At 49.2% G+C, this 21,615-nt stretch overlaps 1 protein-coding gene and 1 long non-coding RNA gene across 2 annotated transcripts in view; one reads left to right on the top strand and one right to left on the bottom strand.

Moving 5' to 3' along the window:
* Positions 1–3,709: 3,709 nt before the first annotated feature.
* LOC146798336 (uncharacterized) lies at positions 3,710–21,242 on the bottom strand. Its single transcript, XR_014968668.1, has 3 exons — positions 21,091–21,242; positions 4,640–5,018; positions 3,710–3,998 (listed from the first exon to the last, which is right to left on the bottom strand). It is a non-coding gene; the product is annotated as an uncharacterized LOC146798336 (long non-coding RNA).
* Positions 19,892–21,615, top strand: part of LOC146798337 (RNA-binding protein Nova-2-like) — a 191,086-nt gene continuing 189,362 nt past the window's right edge. Inside the window, exon 1 of the mRNA XM_085625594.1 lies at positions 19,892–20,490. Coding sequence (XP_085481720.1) covers positions 20,322–20,490 — 169 coding nt within the window. The 5' untranslated portion in view covers positions 19,892–20,321. The remainder of the gene's footprint in view (positions 20,491–21,615) is intronic.

The raw sequence follows: 21,615 nt of genomic DNA on the forward strand, positions 1-21,615 counted from the left end.
ACCGCTCTTGATTCCAGCTCCTTTGCACACGGCCCCTCGGCCGCAAGACTGCACCGCACTTTACCCAGAGTCCCTGGAGGGACGAGAAATCCAGCGTAGCGGTCCCGCAGCGCGGGAGACCGCTCTTGATTCCAGCTCCTTTGCACACGGCCCCAAGACTGCACCGCACTTTACCTAGAGTCCCTGGAGGGACGAGAAAACCGGCGTAGCGGTCCCGCAGCGCGGGACGCGCGCGGGGCGTGCCCAGGCTAAGCCCGGGCCAAGACGTGCCCATCTTAGCCCGCCACAGTTCAATGTAGGCCGGGCGTAGCGGTCCCACTGCGCGGGAGACTGCTCTTGATTCCAGCTCCTTTGCACACGACCCCTCGGCCCCAAGACTGCACCTCACTTTACCTAGAGTCCCTGGAGGGACGAGAAAACCGGCATAGCGGTCCTGCAGCGCGGGAGACCGCTCTTGATTCCAGCTCCTTTGCACACGGCCCTCGGCCCCAAGACTGCACCGCACTTTACCTAGAGTCCCTGGAGGGACGAGAAAACTGGTGTAGCGGTCCCGCAGCGCAGGAGACCGCTCTTGATTCCAGCTCCTTTGCACACGGCCCCTCGGCCGCAAGACTGCACCGCACTTTACCTAGAGTCCCTGGAGGGACGAGAACACCGGCGTAGCGGTCCCGCAGCGCGGGAGACCGCTCTTGATTCCAGCTCCTTTGCACACAGCCCCAAGACTGCACCACACTTTACCTAGAGTCCCTGGAGGGACGAGAAAACCGGCGTAGCGGTCCCGCAGCGCGGGACGCGCGCGGGGCGTGCCCGGGCTAGGCCCGGGCCAAGACGTGCCCATCTTAGCCCGCCACAGGTCAATGTAGGCCGGGCTGGGCCACAGCTCTTGGTTGCATTGTGGAGGAGCACTTGATTTACAAAGCTACTGTAAAACATAAAGGGAGCGGGTAAGTCTTGTGCCGTCTGGCCTCTATTTCATCTTAGTATCGCAATTAATTGACTGACAGCGATCTCTTTGGCAGCATATATTAAGACATCGTGAAAAGGAAAACTATGTGCCAAAAAAATCCCCATAAGGAAAGCAGGGGGGGGAGCCACCAGACTCTTCTGAAATATCTGACTGGAGCTATGGGGGCCATAGAGCAGCAGATCTCATCTGTAGAGGAGGCTATAAATATCGAAAGATCTGGGCCAGCAGAAGAGGGTGATGGGGGGGGGAGACTTCAATCCCTCCATTAGATATTCCTGAAATCCTTGAACCCAGTGTTAGCATCAACGGATGCATTGCAAACCCCTCTGAGCACATCACTATTTGCGAGCCAGAACTAGACGGTGACCCCCAACCACCGACTAAACGAATGCGGAACACTACCAATCCAAAAATGTACTTAATTAATATTTCCTACAATCAGTCAGAAGGCAGAGCTGTTACTAATAACATTGTACCCGGCATTGTGCGGGACAATATTTCCCAACAGATCAAACCAGTGATGGAATCACGAAACCGCAGGAACAACACTAATAAAGGTCCGCCGTATAACACTCCAAAGGATCTGGTGACACTAAAGAACAAGTTTGACATTCTGGACTCTTATTTACGTGAAACATAATCCGATCTCGTCAAAAGAGTGGGTACCATGGAAGCCACACTTTCAAGTCACATGGTAATTTGCCAGTCGGCTACTGTAAGACCTAAATTACCTTACTACGGGGTCCCTGTATTGGAAGGACAAGCAAACAACTTATCTGTAAAGGCAGTTACTATTCCCAGTATTAGCACGATTCCAACAAGTCAAAATCAGATACTTGCTAATACCGATGTAGGCATTAAATTAACGTCCCTACCCGCAGATCCTGTACAGGGGTCATTAATTCAGGTGTTAAATCTACCAAATATTGGAACTCCCCTCTGTCCTGACGTTGCCCTCAGGTCAGGCCAGCAACAGAAATATCATTCAGGAATCTACAATCGTCCTGTTTCAAATGATCCAGCACTTGATTACAACCCAATTGTGGAATCTAAGATAGTCTTGGACCTCCCTCCTGCTGTGTCCCCATATACTATGATTCTGGCCAACGTCCTGCGACTACGTGCCGGGGCCATAGAACATTGGGATACATTAAGGAATAAATCACTGTTCTGGCTAGGCTCTAAAACTGGCCCCACAGATAACCTCTTCCATAATTTCAAAATGGCCAGAAGAGTCAGCTGGTTAGGGAAGGGCAAGAAGTCTATGCCAGGGGACTGTGTGATACTGACTTTTAAGTCAATAGAATTGGTTCACCACATCTTGTCAAGGGCGGGCGCGTCTTCTATTTCCTTGCATGATATCAATGTGGTCCCGCTGGGCTTCTTTTACCAACCTTCTAACTCCATATATTCACACCCACATGATAGGGAATACCATATGAGGCATACACTTTATAATGTTCCAGTGCAGAATCGTTATGACCTCTTCTGTCATTTGGAGCAGGTGGACTGACGCCCTAAGAACAGAGAGGGGCAGAACCTGCCGAATAGAGTCGTCACCATAGATATGAGACCAATAGCACAGGGACTAAGGGCCATATGTAGGTAGAACAGGACTTGTGATTCTGAAATTGCGATTTTTCGCGAATCGCAGTTTCAGAATCGCAAATTCCGATGTAGGTATTTTTTCGCAAATATTTTGCGATTCCCAAAAATTCGCAGAATAATTTAGCGACTACCCAAATTGCGATTCCTTGATTGCGAGAACGCAATTAAGAAATCGCAAATCTGGGAATCTGCAATTCAGGTGCAGAATGATGACATCACACCCAGGAAGTGTGACTGCCCATGCTGCACCTGATTGCCAGCAGCTGTGTTAGAGCCAGTAGCTGTGTGAGAGCCTGTGCAGAGAGGAGAACAGTTGTGCTCAGCTACTGAAAGCAAGCCAAATGGAGTCCCAGGGGCCAGAGAAGCAGTAGGAGGAACCACCAAGGAAAAGGAAACAGAAATTCAGTGAAAAGGAGCTGGAGGTCCTCACCCAGGAAGTTGTCAGCAGCCATGATCTCCTGTTTGGCAAAAGTTCCCTACGTGTGCCAGAGGCCAGAAAACGCAAAATATGGCGTGACATCCAGGAAAAAGTTAATTCCATTGGCGTCACACACCGCACAGTCGAAGACCTCAGAAAAAGGTGGTCCGATATGCGGCAAAGGTCAAAGGAGAGGGTGGCTACAAGACTGGCCGAGGCCAAAATAAACGGTGGTGGCCTGTCCACAGCAACAGAACCACCGCCCTCGGAGGAGCTGGTGGAGGGCACACTGCAGCCTGAAAGTGTGAGTGTAGTGGCTGACTTGGACAGCTCCAAACACACAGACACCAGACAAGATAAGATGCATGCCAAAACCCCCTGATACATCCCCAACCCTCTCACACACCCCAAAAGGCAACCTGAGTGCAACTCCAGTACATGTCCACCAGCACACCCAGAAATGTGTTATGGGAGATGTAGTCACATGCACTGATAACTGGGCCAGTGAGACACAGCCAGGTGGAATAGGAAGGACTTCATCATGCAAATAGGGAAACAGACAGATAGTACCCATGTGAATTTTATTGTGTAAACTATAATGCATTACAAATGCGAGACAGGAACACAGAACTAATGTGTGCCATTCAATTCACAGCACCACCACCAACACAGGAAATCGTGCCTGAATGTGACGAAACTGCTGAAATGGAGGACGAGGCAGGGCAGAAGGAGCAGGGCGAAGCCAGAACTTTAGACTCTGCACCATGCAGGCGCCGCAACATTGTATCACCACTGCCACTGTTGGAGGCACAGGCACCAGACACAGCAGCAGAGCAACAGCCAGTGCACAGGCAGCGTGCAGGACAGCAGCCATCACAGTTCCCTGAACACTCCAGAGTAGGGAGAGGGATGAGACGCAGGGCACGGCCGTCTACCAGCAATGCTCCTGCCGAAGAGGACACGGTGTTCTCGGGCCTTGAGGGCAGCATGCTCAAACAACAGCGCCTGCAAGTGAAGGGGATACGGTCAATACAGCGGCAACTGGCAGCACACTACCACAACATGACCGAGTTGCGGGCAGGAGTAATGGCCATGACTGGTGCTTTGGAGGGACCGTGCAGGGAGATTATGAGGGACAGGGCAGCCCGGCGCAGGGAGAGACATCGCCTCCACACACGGCTGGACTTGTACACTAGGGCAGTCAACCGCCAGTCAACCGCCACATCCCTGCTGGCCAGAAGATGTGTGAGCATGCAGCGTGAGATGGCCCACTGCTGGCAGGACGTTGGCAGTGTCCTGGTGCAGTCCAACAGGAGCAGCAGCACTCCTCCAATTCCACTGGACAGATGCCGGAGTGCACGCCAGGGCAGAGTGGATGATGACTCCAGGGAGGGCACTGCGCAGACACAGCGAGGGGCAACAGGGCGTGCACGTAGGAGGTGAAGGGACACCAGGGACTAATGGCCATGTGTGACGCAACACAGTCCATACTGACTCAGTGGCTGATGGCACTTATTGCGCTGTGACACAAACATGTGCAAGCACGAACTATAAAGTCACGATGTAAGATAGATGTATTCCTGCAACTAAGGAAATAAACATCACTGTCAAACACCATTCAGTGGCATTGTGTCCTCATTACTCACTTAGAAGTAGTTCTGTGTGATCTCATCTCGTCTCATGCGCCCGGCAGCCGCACCGGCTCCACCTGCTGGTCTGCGATGTGGAGCTGGTCCCTCCTCATCTGATGATTCTGAGTCTGTCAGATCCACTGGGGTTCCTTTTTTGGTAGCGATGTTGTGTAGCATTACACAGGCAACCACAATTTTGCAACATGTCTCAGGGCTGTACTGTAGCGCACCTCCACTCTTATGGAGGCATCGGAAATGGCTCTTAGGATTCCAAAGGTCCTCTCAATGGCACAGCGTGTAGCTCTGTGTGCGCTGTTGTACCTCCTCTCACCTGCAGTTGCTGGATTCAGGTATGGTGTGAGGATGTAGTCTCGTACAGCATACGCACTGTCACCTGCAGGGTATAAGCAGATTCATGTTCAATACTGTCCTGCCACTGCATCACTCTACTGGTTCTGTGTCTGTTTGGCATGCATTTACCTAGCAGGTAGCCCTCTCCAAATTCGCCATTTGTGAGTCTGCGATGTAATGCACTGTGGCGAAACATGAATGAGTCGTGTGTGCTATCTGGGTATTTGGCCACAATATCAGTGATTATATGTTGGGCATTGCACACTACCTGGATGTTCAGGGAAGGATATGACTTTCTGTTCCGAAAAACATACTCATTCGGTGATGGGGGTGAGATTGTGACATGGGTCCCATCTACGCAGCCAATGACATGGGGGAATTGGGCAATTTGGTAAAATTCCTGCTTGGTCTGATCTAGTGCCTGTTGTGTGCTTGGAAATTGTATGTGGTGATGCAGCCTCTGTACCATTGCATCAAGGAAAGCGTGGAGGAAGCGCGAAAGTGCACTTTGCGAGACACCTCCTGCTGTGGCAATGACCCCCTGAAAACTCCCTGATGCCAGGAGGTGCAGTGAGCACAGGACCTGAACATGGGTGGGAATGGAGTGTGCCCTGCGTTTGGGGTGTTCAAGTATGGGTGTAAGCTCCTCTATTAAATCCAGGATGCTGTCTGGGTGCAGCCTGTAGTTCACATGGATCTCCTCCTCGGTCAGTTGGAAGAGGGTGATGCGTGCTCTGTAGATCCTTTCCTGGCGTCTCCTTCTCTGTGTGGCATCCCTGATTCGCAGCCTCCTGGCTATCACGTACAGGCCAGCCATGGTGGGAAGTCCCAGTGGCATTGTGGGCCTGTTTAAATAGGTTGCACATGGTTACCACCTGCTCAGAGTTGGTGGTAATTGAGAAGTGCAAATTTGCAAATTTCGTGGATTCGCTAATTGCGATTTTTCTGTACATATATTTTTGCGCATTCGCTATGTCGAGATCGGTAATAGAGATTTTCGCAGTTGATGTGACGCAGACTGCGATTACGCTAAATAATTCGCAGAATCTGCGTTACGCAAAAATGCTAATCGCTAAATTAGCGATTCTCATTTTTGCGCAACAGAAACCTTTCCTACATAGGAGCGGTCTGTTTTGCGATCGCAAACACCCTGATTTTTGCAATTCGCTGTGTTTGCGATCGCAAAAGTGCTTCCTACATATGGCCCCAAATGTTTTGGATTCCATAAATGATATGGTAAATTCATCTATAACCTCAGAGATGGCTATACAGGAGGATGCTAGGGAAGCTATTCTCTCGGCCTTAACCAGCACAGTCCTTGAAACAGTACGTAAAAATTCAAGCACAGTAGTCAATCCTGCCTTTAGCTTAGATAATGGTCTAATAGTGTCCCCCAAAGTGGGCTTTGTCACAGCAGCAGAACCAAACACAAGTGTGGCAAAGGAGAAGTTCACAGATTATATTTGTAATACACTGTTTTGGAATATTGCAGGCCTAAAGTCTAAGATTGTGAATCCACAGTGGACAGAGTTTGTATTCAGGTTCGACATTCTATGTCTGCAGGAAACATGGGCTGAAGATGCGATCCACCTCAATGGGTTTAAGACATTTCAGTCGCCTGCAGTAGCATCAACGCATGGGAGAGCAATGGGTGGACTTTCCCCCTACATAGCATATCATACAAACCTGTTGAATATAGTAACATTGGTCACTGATTGCCACTTTCAAATAATAGGGTCCGACTTGGATAGATCTACTGGTCTATTGATTGTGAAAATTTACAACAATGCTCTGCGTAAAGATCAGGTTGAAATGTTGAGGGCCATATCCCTACATGTTATCAAGATCCAGGAGGCCTCCCATAAAGATCTTTTAATAATTTGGGGGGGAGATTTTAATATCAGTCTCTGTCAGCATTGGGATACTGGAGTTTGTGGCCTTGGATATAATTGCGAGACTAGCCTCCCTCATTTTAATCACTCTGGTCCAGGGGAGATTCTAAATGATATTATGCTCACTGGTGATTTGGGCTTTGCAAACATCTTATGTAGTTCTCCGGCCCCATTTAGTCCAACCTTCAATGGACGTGGACTTTGTTCCATCATTGATTTTATTTTAATTTCAGCAAGACATGCTTCCAGACTTATAAATTTCCAAACTCATGACATCGCCCTTAGCGACCATTTCCCGCAAAGCATTGGAGTTAAGTTGAACCACAGACCAGTCAAAGGGAAGGACTCCTCTACTTATTGTGTAAATGATGTCACTCTGACAAGACAAAATGGCTATACGTTAAGCTGGAAAAAAATAGACCCAGACTCACTCATGAATATGGTCATATCTAATTGCAGTGAATCTATTAATAAATGCACAGGGGGAGGCCATACAGCATCCGAAATAGTGGAGGGGTTTTCCGTCCTATCTAAATTTATAGGTAATTTTCTACACGTAAATTCTAATAGGAAATCTACTCAAAAGAAAGGGTGGTTTGATCACAGTTGTAATAAAGCTCATTCCAATCTCAAATCTGCTCTTCATAGTAAGCCTCCAAATAATGATAGAATAAAAGAAGCGAGAAGGGCATATCGAAACGCCCTGAAATCAAGGAAAAATAGGCTAAGGGAGGAGGCATGGAACAATCTCCGAACTACATCTGAATTGAAAGACTCCTCAGCGTTTTGGAAAGCGGTAAATGCCCTGTTTTTAGCCGACGCAGAGAGGGCAAGTATAGAGATAGCGGTAACTGGAAAGGAATGGGTGGACCACTATTCTAAACTTTATTCTACTCCTTCCCCCGAATCAAGTATTACCGACTTGGAGGGCGATAGGATAGAATCTCAGATTGTTAATTATCACTCACAACTTCAACTGGACCCTAAAGAGATTGAGGAGGCGATTAGATCGAGTAAGAGTGGCAAGGCTCCAGGGCCAGATGGCATCCCTGTGGACCTTTTTAAATACAATATAGCCTTCTAGGGACCTATTTTAAGCCACGTTATCAATGCCTGCATATCGACTAGTCTTATTGCTACCTGGAGCGAATCGATTTTGGTCCCGATTTTTAAAAAGGGGTACAGGCATAATCCTGCATGCTATTGCCCCATTTCGCTCCTAGATTCCACGGTTAAAATAATTGGAAGGGTAATTTTATCTAGAATACAGACTTGGGCAGATGAGCACTCCATCATCAGCAATATTCAATATGGCTTCCGAAAGGGCCTGGGAACGATAGACCAGTGCCTAAACTTAGAATTAATTACCACCAAATATACTAAGGCTAAAGGGGCCCTCTTTATTTAGCCTTTGTGGATTTATCCGCGGCTTTCGACTGCGTTATCCACAATAAACTATGGCCGATTTTAGAGCAGCTAGGAGTAGAATTACCTCTAATTTCCTTAATGCGTGAATTTTATATCGAGGCGAGAGCCATGGTGCGCTTTGGGACAGGGGGTGAGTGCACTGACTGTTTTACTGTAGGTAGAAGAGTACGGCAAGGCTGTGTCCTGGCACCCCTTCTTTTTACCCTGTATATTAACAACTTAGATCTGACTTTGCGAAAGGAGTGCCAGGACCTGCCGGGGCAGGGAATTGCCCTCTCCCTGTGCTAATGTATGCTGACGATGAGGTGCTCGTGGCCCGCACCCCAAATAGTCTCCAGACGGTTTTAAATAGATTTGTAAATTTTATGTCTAATTTGGGACTTACAGTCAATTCATCTAAAACATTTATACTAAAATGTGGTATGGGGAGAAATAGGAGCCGCACTTTCTTCCTTGAGGAGAATAGCTTAACCTGTACTAATACTTTTTCATATCTGGGGGTTCTTTTCGATCGCACTGGTTTATGGTCAAAGGCTGTAAATTTACGAAGAATGTTGTTTCATAAGGCCCTGACAGCTCTGAGCAATTTTAGTAAAAAATTAGGCAGACATCCCCCATTGAACTACTCCACATTTACAAAGCTAAATGTGTATCAATAGCGACCTATGGAGCGGGTATCTGGGGATATGTAGACGTGACTTCTATACAAAAGACTGAAAACAGATTTCTTAGACATCTGCTTGCTCTTCCAGCAAGCGTTTCTGCTTTTAATTGTCACATGGAGTCGGGCCTATCGCATATAGAAGATGTCCTTGGTATTCAACCATTTCTCCTCTGGCATCATATCTGGGGTGAACAACCTTTACAACGCAACTGTTACAACGCACTACACTTACAACAAAATTTTTACAACGCAACATCCACTACAACGCATTCCATTACATAGCATGACACTACAACGCATGTTTAAAAACTACCTTTACAACGCATTCCATTACAACGCAATCCAACACTTACCCTACTGTTGCACCCCCTGGAGTTAGAATAGTAATTTTTACCCCTATACTATGCGTTGTAATGGTATGCGTTGTAAAGGTAGTATGCGATGTAATGGAATGCGTTGTAAAGGTAGTTTTTAAACATGCGTTGTAGTGTCATGCTATGGAATGGAATGCGTTGTAGTCAATCAATCAATCAAAGAAATTTATAGAGCGCACTACCTACCCGTAGGGTCTCGAGGCGCTTCGGGGGGGGGGGGGGGTGCCGCTACTGCTCGAACAGCCAGGTCTTGAGCTTCTTCCTGAAGGAGAGGTGGTCTTGGGTCAGGCGCAGGTCGGCCGGGAGGGAGTTCCAGGTCTTGGCGGCCAGGTAGGAGAAGGACCTTCCTCCAGCAGTGGTTCTGCGGATGCGTGGGACGGTGGCGAGGGCGTGGCTGGCAGATCGGAGGTGGCGTTTGGGAGCGTAGAAGTTGATTCGGTTGTTGAGGTAGCTCGGGCCTTGGTCGTGGAGAGCTTTGTGTGCGTGGGTAAGGAGGCGGAAGGTGATTCTCTTGTTGACCGGGAGCCAGTGCAGGTCTCTTAGATGTCCGGAGATGTGGCTGTGACGTGGGATGTCGAGGATGAGTCTGGCTGAGGCGTTCTGGATGCGCTGGAGTCTCTTCTGGATCTTGGCGGTGGTTCCGGCGTAGAGTGCGTTGCCGTAGTCCAGTCGGCTGGTGACGAGGGCCTGGGGGACGGTCTTCCTGGTCTCTGTGGGGATCCACCAGAAGATCTTCCGAAGCATGCGCAGGATGTTGAAGCACGATGAGGAGACGGCGTTGACTTGCCTGGTCATGGAGAGGGAGGAGTCCAGGATGAAACCCAGGTTGCGTGCGTGGTCTGTCGGTTTGGGTGCGGTGCCCAGGGCGGGGGGCCACCAGGAGTCGTCCCAGGCGGAGGGCGAGGAGCCCAGGATGAGGACCTCCGTCTTATCTGAGTTCAGCTTCAGGCGGCTCGTCGTCATCCACTCGGCTACCTCTCTCATCCCTTCGTGCAGGTTGGCTCTGGCGGCGGCGGGGTCGTCGTTGGTCAGGGAGAGGATCAGCTGGGTGTCGTCGGCGTAGGAGATTATGTTGAGGTTGTGTTGGCGTGCGATGGCCGCGAGAGGGCTCATGTAGACGTTGAAGAGAGTCGGGCTCAGTGAGGATCCCTGAGGGACGCCGCAGATGACTACGGTGGCCTCTGACTTGTACGGTGGTAGGCGGACTCTTTGTGTTCTTCCGTCGAGAAAGGAGACGATCCATTCCAGCGCCTTCTCCTGGATTCCGACGTTGCTGAGGCGCTGTACTAGGGTGCGGTGGCAGACCGTGTCGAAAGCCGCGGAGAGCTCTAGGAGGATGAGGGACGCTGTTTCCCCGTTGTCCATCAGGGCTCGGATGTCGTCAGTGGCGGCGATGAGGGCGGTCTCGGTGCTGTGGTTGGCATGGAATCCGGACTGCGATGGGTCGAGGGATCCATTCGTCTCGAGGAAGGCGGCCAGCTGTTTGTTGACGGTTTTCTCGATGACTTTGGCTGGAAACGGGAGTAGAGAGATGGGGCGGTAATTCTTGATTTCGGTGGGGTCTGCTGTAGGTTTCTTGAGTAGAGCGCTGAGTTCGGCGTGCTTCCAGCTCTCGGGGAAGGTGGCGGTGTCGAATGAGGTGTTGATGATGTCCCGCAGGTGGGGTGCGATGACAGCGTCGGCTTTGTTGAAGACGTGGTGAGGGCAGGGGTCGGTCGGAGATCCGGAGTGGAAGGAGTTCATCGTGTGGACGGTGTCTTCGGTGTTGACCGGGGTCCAGGCGCGGAGGGTGGTGGTGGGTGGCGTTGCTGCGGTCGTGGCGTGGGTCGGATGGGTGCTGAAGCTGTTGTGTATGTCCGCGATCTTGTTGTGGAAGTAGGAGGCGAGGGAGTTGCAGAGGTCTTGCGAAGGGGTGATGTCGTTGCTTCCGGCGTTGGGGTTGGAGAGCTCTTTCACGATGTTGAAGAGTTCCTTGCAGTTGTGTGCGTTGTTGTCCAGTCGGTTCTTGAAAGCCGTCTTCTTGGCGATGCGGATCAGTTGGTGGTGTTTCCGGGTGGCAAGCTTGAGGGTGGTCCTGTTGTCCGGCGTGGGTTCCCTTCTCCAGGCTTTCTCGAGGGCGCGGCAGTTCTTCTTGGAGCTCTTGAGTTCGTCGGTGAACCATGGGGCTCTCTTGCTGCCGGGTCTGCTGGGCGGGGTCCTCAGTGGGGCGAGTTCGTCCGCGCAGTCGCTGATCCACTTCGTGAGGTTGTCGGCGGCCTGGCTGGGGTTCGCTGAGCTGGCCGGAGGGTGCTGGCTCAGGGAGGCGGCGAGCTGGTCGGCTGTGATCTTGTTCCAGCTTCTTCGGGCAGCCTGTTGCTGGTGGTGGTGGATCGTCGTTCTTCTGAAGGTGAAGTGGATGCATCTGTGATCCGTCCAGTGGAGTTCTGTGGCGTGGCTGAAGGCGATGTCTTTGCTGGATGAGAAGATGGCGTCGAGTGTGTGTCCGGCGAGGTGGGTGGGGGTGGACACCAGCTGCTTGAGTCCAAGGTTGGCGAGGTTGTCGAGCAAGGTGCTGGTGTTGCAGTCGTTGTTGTTCTCCAGGTGGAAGTTGAAGTCCCCCAGGTGGATGTAGTCGGCGGAGGGGAGGGCGTGCGGGCTGACGAAGTCGGCGATGTCCTCGCTGAATTGAGTGCGTGGTCCCGGAGGTCGGTAGATCAGGGTGCCTCTGAGGGTGGTCTTCGGGTCGGTGTGGATCTGGAAGTGCAGGTGTTCGGCGGAGGGTGGGGAGTTGTCGGTGCTGGTCGTGATGCGGATGGTGTTCTTGTGGATGATGGCGATGCCTCCTCCCACCTGGTTGGCGTTGCGATCCTTCCGGGTGATCTTGTATCCTTCTGGGATGGCGATGGCGATGTCGGGCGCTGAGGAGGCGTTCATCCAGGTCTCCGTGATGAAGGCGACGTCGGGGGCTGTGGTGTCGATGAGGTTCCAGAGTTCGATGGCGTGTCTGTGGACGGAGCGGGTGTTGAGCAGGATGCACTTGAGGTGGTTGCTGCTGGTGTTCGGCATGGCAGGTGCTGGTGTCGGGCAGGTCCGGATGCAGGTGAACTTGCATGCGTGGCAGCTGAAGGGTCCGTGGGTGTGCTTCGGAGTAGCTCGGTAGCATCCCTGGGTTCCGCCGGTGTTGAGTGCGATGAGGGTGGCGGCGTTGTACATCAGGCGGGTCGGTCGGGGTCCTCGAGGGACAGGGGTCCTGGCACTGGGCACGGGCCAGGCGCGGACGGGCGCAGACGGGCTTACCTTTGGCGCGCCTTCGGCGCACAATCGGCGCGCCCGCTGCGCGTGACCGCTGCGCGTTCGCACGGTCGCCATATATGGCGAAGTGCGCGGGTGGGCGGGGCAGCTGGGAGGCGGGAGCGGGGAGGGATACAGAAGGCAAAAGGGGCGGGGCTTAGCGGCGGTGGCGGGAAGCGGGGAGCGGGGAGGGAACAGAGGGACAGAAGACGACAATGCTGACAATTAAGAGAAAAATGAAGAAATCACACAAAATAAAGAATACAGATCTAATTAGGGTTGACAGAAGACAGCAGGGCACAGGAGCAACCACGGACCTCGAGGCTCGAGGGAGGGGGCGTGGTCAAGCGGCAGCAGCCGGGCAGCGAGGCACAAGGCGGAAGGGGCACACGCAGCAGCTGGTGGCCGTGCGGCGCGGGGGTGTCCTACAAGTAGTGGATGTTGCGTTGTAAAAAATGCGTTGTAAGTGCATGCGTTGTAAAAGTGTGCATTGTAACGACATACATCCCATATCTGGACCACAGAGCAGACCAGCTTAAACCGCCAAGTGATAAGAGATTGCTGCGCGTTAGTCGGGGTCTCTCATATAGGATGGCTTATGCATATTAAAGATTTTTTGCGCAAATTGGTTCACCCAGAATATTTTGATAACCCCAGTAGCTTGACTAAACTAAACTTAGTTGCCTACACTATCTCGAAAATATAAGACTAAACAGAGAGATCCACAAAATCTCAGTCCTGGCACACCAAAATATCCTCATTACTTTCAAGATACAGCCGTATTTAACATATGTACCCCTTGATTTTGATAGATTCCTATTAACACGCTTTAGGATGTCTATTGTGCATAGGCTTTTCAGCTTCTCTACAATTAACCCCTTCGATGCGCATGACGGAGCGGTTCCGTCATGCGCATTGGTTGCGATGTGCGGATGACAGAACCGCTCCGTCATGGCTCCGCCCGCGCACAAACCCTTCAGCACAGCGCGGTAATCCGTGCCGCGCTGAAGGGGTTAATGACTGGTCCAGGCAATTGTCTAATTGCCCTTGCGATGGTGTGTCCGCACAATCTACCATGCACGCCTTATTTTTCTGTAAATTTTATATTTACCAGAGGAAACGGTGGATATTCCCGGTGCTCAGAACATTAGGGCTGTAACAATGTCGCCCAGCTTTTTTAGTCATGCAATCTCTGGGGGAAGAGCTCATAACCTTATCAGTCACATTGTTTCTAAAGTCTGTTTTTAAAAGTAGGAAGACCATATTTATGTAAGAAACTGTACTGTAAAAATGTATTTATAACTTCGAGGTCAGTCCTCTTTTATTCATTAGATATATGTGTTTTGGCCCTTGACTGTACTGAATTTCGAATGTGCTTTTATGATTATCTTTTTAATCGAATAAAGCTTGATTTGATTGATTGACTCCATCTATATTACAAACATAGACCACATCTAGGGTGCGCCTGACAGCTGATTTGTCTCTTGCTTCACTAAAGGCATTTTGTTGAGCGGTAAAGAAGGTGCATCTGTGGTCAACCATAGGTATTCATTACATTGGATGCTGCATGCTAGTATGTTGTTGCTTGTGTCTTGGTTTCTGGTCAGTTTTCTTTGAAGTCGCTGCAATCCGTGTTTATCCCTGACAAATTAGCCTTGTCAAATCAGCGTGATTATTTCGGGGGCGTCTTATATAGCTACCGTACACTTTCAACCATGTACACAACAACTGTGTATCATGAATGCGGGCTCAGCCAAACTGGGATACACAGCACTTTGGAAACTGTACCTAGGGGTTAATAGGCAGTCTGCTCTTTATGCCCAGCTGCTGATTAAGAGAGCCCCCCCCCCTTTCTGGAGATGGCCATTTTAAAGGTAACGGTAAATGGAAATGCTCCTGTGGCCACCACATAGCGTCCCTAGATTAACTCATATACCATCTTTCACCCTTGTTCCCTCCTTTCCTAGTTCAGGAACAGTCCATAGGGCAAGGGGCTTCAACACTGACCCACAACCACTGCAACCCAACAGCACAGAGGCTGCCACAAATGAGACCATAAACAAGCAGGAGACCCTGGGCCCTGAGGAAGAAGCACACTGGGTAAGAAGCGTGGATGCCCCAGCACAGGCAGGCCTGGCACCATCTGTATGCACAGCTACAGTGCACAGCCTGCCTGTTAAAATGTGAAGCGCCTTACAGTTACAATATGTGGGCCTTAATTTGAGATTCGTGATATTTAAAAAGCACTTTCTTTGCCACAGAAGCCCTCCCCACCTTCAGTTATCTGCCAAAAGCAAGAATGTAAGAAATATTTTCTAACTCTCCATTTTTCTAAGGCTCCCTGAAATTCTAGAAGCTCTTTTAAAAGTTAAAATGGCTTTCTCGTGTTCTCCTTTGTCTGTATTTCTCGTGCAAAACTGTGTTACAAACATAACTCCTCATTAAGACAAACTCACTACAAATGATATTGATATACAAGAGAATCATGCAGAACTAGTGCAAGGATTGTTACCACTCTAGTCAGAAAAGCATTTTGACATTGGAGCACTCCCTGCATTTTTTTGGGAAACCAAAAGGGATGTTTTTCATCTGATAAACAACATTTATGCATGTAATTAGAACCGTAAAGCATATAAACAGCATCTGTGAATACGTCGGGCTCACATGCCATGGTACATCTCTCCTTTTTTAGGTCTCGCCTGACCCAGCGCATGCGCTGGTCTGGTGAGACTTTTTGAGAGGGCTCCAAAAAGTCCTACCAGGCCAGCCTAGAGCTACAGTGCATGTGCACGGGCGCGCGCACTGTGCTTGACCACGATTACTTTCACTTTCACGGCCGCTTTGATGTTTGATCGCGATGGCGATCACTTTCACGGCCGCGAGGCATAGCCAATAGGTTTTGGGACCTTATAAGTATTTAGCTATGCATCTGTTGCATGGCTAAACACTTATAAGGTCCCAAAGGCGAGCCCTATTGGCTATGCCAATGCTTGTTTTTCTTTCTACCAGTTTTTAACCCTTCTCATTACTCTTTCTCTGTCTCCTCCCCTGTACGTTGCTGATTTTGCTGCACTAGCCCCGGCCCAAACCCCACTGTATCATGGTATATTCTCATGCAATGTTATTCATCATAGGCTTCAGACCCACCTTTATACCCGCTGTTGTCGGAGCCACACAAGGATGAGTCAATTATTGTAATTGTAATTGCATTTATATAGCGCTTACTACCCTTGATCATACACATTTTAATTCATTAGATTTCACAAAATGAATTGGTGCATGTTCTCTACACCATGAATTATCATAAGCAGCAGATCAGTGGTTTGTTCTGGCTGGCTCATGTTTTTACATATGGACTATCAAGTCGTAAACAATTCTCTTTGGTTATGTATCACTTAATCTCACATCCGATTCATACTATACTCATAGTTCCATTCCTTTTATCATATGTTTACCTGGGAGCTTCAAGATAAGACCATGTGACTGTACAATACTATTCTTTATTTATAAAAAACACAATATCTATATTTGATTAAAAAATACTTTTTGTTTCGATACTTTTCTTTGCGGGACCGGGCTAGACGGAGTGACATACGGTGGGATCGCCGTGGATTAGGGGCATATCATAGCCCATGTGCACTCTACTGTTGAATAGAGCAAGGGCGTATCTTGGCCCTCATTTGTTGACAATCGCTAATATAGTGCTTATCGACTAACTTTGTTGTCCGAATACAGACACTTCTTTCCCACTTAAAGCTTGACACCTATCATATAACAGTGGTTAACTTATATAGACTGAATATTGGAATCTGGACATACATTTTCCGGAATCCTCCCGGGACCAACCTTGTTTTCACGTGGATCTTTCAAACAACTTTCTACGATCCTGGTATCTTTTAACATAAGGGTCTCATGAATTTCTCATGATAAACTTGTATAGCTGTTCATTATTTAGGATAGCGGAAATCCTTAAGGACTTAAGCCTTGAAGAAGTTACAGTAAGTAACGAAACACGTGTCGGCTGCCATCATCCTTTGACACCGAGGAGGCCTCAGGAACACGACCTCTAACTGTCTAATATCATTTATCTTACTATGCTGGACTGATTTATATAAATTATTGAGACATGATTTCTTATTGTTAAGTGGAGCATTGACGATTGATAATTAAAACTATTTTGGAATGAATTATTAAGATTGATATTTCTTGTGAGTGGCTATATTGATACTTAGAGAATTATGTTTACTGGTTAAGAATAGAAAAAGGACATTAAGAGTGCCGAGGCACAGTGTTTTTCATGTTTAGCTATTTATATGGTAAATTAAAATAGACGCTCACAAATTAATAGAGGCAGCAATTTTGCAAACATGCAGCAGAGCTTCCGGGACATGAGGACACTTACAGGAAAATCAACGGGTAAGGTATTTTCCCTTATGAAGCCCATCCTCGCTGAAGAAGACACAAAGAACGCAGCATGTCTAGACAGGGTATGCCAGAGCAGCTCGATGGGTTGGGAGCCTGAAACAGAGCTCTGCCCTGAAGGTAGCCCGGTGACTTGCTCTCGCCAGCCCATGGCCTCCCCAGAGTCGATAACATCCGTCCCACATTTTTCTTTTGTTTAAAGCGCTAATAGGCAATTATGTGGGTAACCTGTTCATGTCAATCAGATCCCATTCTCCCCAGTTCTCGCCCATTACTATGGAGGAGTTCATATACGTCCCCGAAAGGGAAAAAGAGACGGTCACATTTCCAGAGGAGCAGTTTGACTGTGATACCCACACTGCCACACAACCTCAATGGAACCGCATTTGTCGACATCCGAACCCACGGAATGAGATCCTCTTCCCTATACACAGCCCCAGATATGAAGAAACCTGACCGCTGCTCAAAGGAATGCACCCGCAGTATCACTGAAGTCACGAGGAGCAGATTCTGATGAGCGAATCCAAAAGCACACAGCAAATGTCAGCAAACTACCTATCGCCTTAAAACACCATCATTGACCCAAAACACATTAATAATGACTGTTTAGTCTCTCCTGTTCAGATGTTCATAGCTCGTGTGTTGGGACACACGTTTAGTGTAGTGCTTTTTCTATGTGCACATCCGCCAGTCTATGGCGTCACTTCCTTTCTGGATACTAGTGTGCGGTATTCCTAGAAGCTCAAATGTGTTTAGCACGCCACAATTTCTGCCCTAGCCTGGACTGGAGTTTGATAGTCAACAGAAATTTATTTCACCAATATCACCAGGAAAAAAATGCAATGCCCTTACAGGAGAAGGGGGAGAGAAGAGGGGCCATTGCACGCTGTACAGTGTGATGGCCAACCAAAATGTTCTCTCAGTGAAATCGTGTGAATGAGAGCTAAGCACCCAAAGTAGCGACATTTACAGAAATGCACCAATAACAAAACAGCATTTCTAAATGGCACATGAAACAACCAATGGCAATTAGAGGGTGTGCCAGAGCGCATAGAAGAGGATGCAACAGGTCGAGGCGCGACCTAAAAAATAATCCAACAGTTAAGTAAGATTCCATGCAAAAGTTTCCTTTCTTTTATATTTGAAGTTTGGAGAAGAGCAGGGGAAGAACAGACACTTTTATCTGTAAGAACGACAACCTGAGCAGAAAGAGCAGACAGTGAGGGATTGGGGGGCGGGAATGTGTCAATCATTAAGTCATTCAAGGGATAAAGTACCCCCTGACGTACGTTATAAGGATATTGAACGTCACCAAAGAGTTCCATAACCATATGCCGAAGGCAGAGTTTCTTTATAAGATTATGGTACTCTGAGGTGGCTTTCAATATCCTTATCGTTTATGCCAAGGGGTACTTTATTCCATCTAATACATGGTCATACCATCACTTTTCCAACAGACCACTTAAAACATTGGTGATTAGCTCTTTCATATGAAAAGAGTGAGCATGTCTGCAAACATAAAGGAAAAAAAAAACTTCTAGTGCAAAATTAAAGACATCAAAAACCAGTTACATATTTGTTGCATACAGATATTAGAAGCAGTTCAATACAAGTCCATTTGTTAGTGTTTTTCTTTTAAACTGCAATTGCCCAGAATATGTGCAAACATGCAGAAAGATTTCTCGATCTAAGGAGTGCAAAAATAAAAATATTCTCTCTACACGTCATTGTAGGCTATTAAAATAAAGCAGAAGAAAGAAAAGCAACATTACGTTTTCGTTGCTTTAAACAGCTGCTTCAATTATGCTCTGTGGCCTGACCTGCCTTTTACTTCAGCTGCTGGCAGCAGCCATTGTAAAGTCAGAACTCGAATGTAATAACTTATAATGGTCGCGGTATGAAGCCTTTTTTATAATTGGTGACTGAGTGTGTCACAAGTCACTGATTAAAAGAAATTAGAGACTTCCGTTTACACAGGGATTACAGTCCCATGCACTGTACAATACTTCGAATGCTCAAGGCTGGAGTTGATATCTTACAATCTAAGGAACTGCAAAACTTGATTTTGTACCCTTCTAGTGTTTAAAGGGACAGAAAGCATTGTGTTTGCCCTGCGTGGTTTTGGCTGAATGCGTGATGTACATTGTGTTCGGGTGAAGTTGATGGATGCCAGGGCATAGCTGTCAATGGTGCTGCAGCTGCAATGGCAGACAGCTCACTGCACCTACAAATATAGCACTTTTTTTAAACTTCCAAACTGGGGATGGGGACCCTCTTTCATTGCGTGTATTACAGCATATGCTACCCTGGCAACTCCACTGGATGGATGGGTCGAGGTTGTGGCGGGGGTGAGGATGGAAGTGTTGAGGTGCACAGCACCAGTGATGGGTGTGACGTTACTCACGTGACCAGCACTGGAAGTTGGTGCTCGGCTGCCAAACAGTGGAAGTCCGCTGGTTTATAAAGTTGTGGGACAGGACTGGTAAAAGTGCAGAAACTGCGACATTAAACGGGGTACCAACGTAGATTTCTGACACAATGTGCAAGGATATTTTATAATAATTTCGTCTTCAATAAAGTAACCACTGTTCCACTCATTTAACATTTTACTAAGAGTTAGCTGTGTTAACTCATCAAGATGTATGGTGTTTAAAAATTTGAGAAGTGTCTTCAATATTAGAATATTTAATGATATCTTTAAGACTGTAATAATCTCAACCTCTGCCAGTGTGCTCCGCGTTCCCCAGACCAATGAGAGAGCAAGGGACAGGGCAATGTGAAAGTCTGTGGCCAATGGCGATGATGAAGGCGTATCCTCTCTGGGTCGTGACGTCAGGGCCGTAGCCCTCGCCTGCTCTCTCCCAGGCGCTTGCGAGGGATGCACCACCCGCACCCGCCCCAGGCAGCAGCAGCAGACTCCAGCTGCATCCGCGTACTGCTTGCCGGGCTCCGCCTCCCTGCGCTCCCTAAACCTGCTCCCTCCCTGCCCCGCATCTTCCCCCATCATCCCCGCTAGATATTAGGCCCTGCGGTCCGCAGCCTGCCCACGGTAGGATCCTTTGTGCCTCCTGAGCATCTTGTCGCTGCCTCCCCTTTGTTATTCCAGCACAATCAGGCGGGCCCAAGTGACCCCTTCCGGACTGCTTGTCTTGGCTTTTTGGGGGGTGAGTTACAAGGATTTTGGAGGAGCAGGGCGAGTTGTGGTTGATCGGAGGCAGTGTGTGCCTCCCCAACCCCCTCCTGCTCCCTGGTCCCTCTCCCCTCCTCCGGTGAGTGTGTATGTGTGTCTGAAGAAGATGATGGCAGGAGGCTCCGTGCACCAGAACGGCATCTTCTCTTCCTCCGGCGGCAGCCCCCACCAGCAGCAGCAGCCCCCACACATGGACTCCGAGCCCCCGGACTCCAGGAAGAGGCCCTTGGAGACCCCCACCGAGGCCACCAGCACCAAAAGGACCAACACCGGCGGTGAGTCAGGGATGCTACGGGCAACGAAGGCTGCTCGTCTCTCTGCCTTTCCGGGATGGGGTGGGCTACCTCCTGTGTGGTTGGGGGGCGCTCGGATCATTTGCGGAGGATGCATTGTGCTCCTGTTGTATTAACTGATCTTGTAATTGGTCTGCAAAGGTCCTCTGCCCGACGTCTTTAGATGTGTTTATATGCTTTGGCGTGGGTGGGAGAGGGCTACACGTCTAGAGAAAGTGGGGTAATGTACGTCCAAAGCGGGTGCTCGACTTCTGCTGCCTGTGGGGCTGCCTGTCCTGCCCCACTCGCATCTGCTCTGCTGCTCTCGGAGGATGAGGGTTGGCATGCCCTGCTGTGAGGTGGAGGTGAGTGCTCATGCAGACATGCCAAACTCCCTCAGAGAGCACACAGACGAAACGTGTGCTCATTGGCTGCTCGCACCCCTGTCCTGTCAACAGCGGAACGAAACGTACTTTTTTACAGGCCTGGTGAACCTTACGACATTCCTGTATGGCACCTTTTGCTTGAGGGCCTGTGTCTGTTTTGTGCCCAATGGTCTATCTTCGGATGTAGGGGACAAAGTAGCCTTGTAGCCCAACTCACCAGTTCGTTTTGCACATAGATGTAACTCCCTCGTCGCCTTCCACCGGAAGACATTGCACATAGTTCATGTGCCCAGGGCAGTCATGAAGGCACAAGCACATACGGGGGCCGCTGTTCTAGCCTGGCTGTGTCCTGACTGTGCAGGTGGCGCCTTGGATGCTGGAGGGGGTGGTATTCTTCTGCCCCCACCCCCCAATGTTCCGCACAAAGCCCGCTGTTGGCTCCCCTAGGGCGCATACAATAGACAGCACGGCCAGCCAACCCGCACACTCTATATTTACGATATCGCGATTTGTAAACCGGCGACTTATCGCCAAGGCCCATCTGGAGTGGGCTGGAATAGGACTTTGTAGTCCCGAAGGAGCATCATTGAGGTGGAACCACAATAAACAATGGGCGCACGTCGGGGAGGGCGAGTCTTTCGGGGTCCCTAGCTCTGCCGTGTTTATATCTGACCCCAGACCAATCGGCCGCGCAGTGTGGGTGCTGTTACTGCCCCTCGGCAGGTGTAGGTGGTTTGTTGAT

Source organism: Triturus cristatus, chromosome 9, assembly GCF_964204655.1.
Source record: "Triturus cristatus chromosome 9, aTriCri1.1, whole genome shotgun sequence".
In the NCBI taxonomy this organism is placed as follows: Eukaryota; Metazoa; Chordata; class Amphibia; order Caudata; family Salamandridae; genus Triturus; species Triturus cristatus.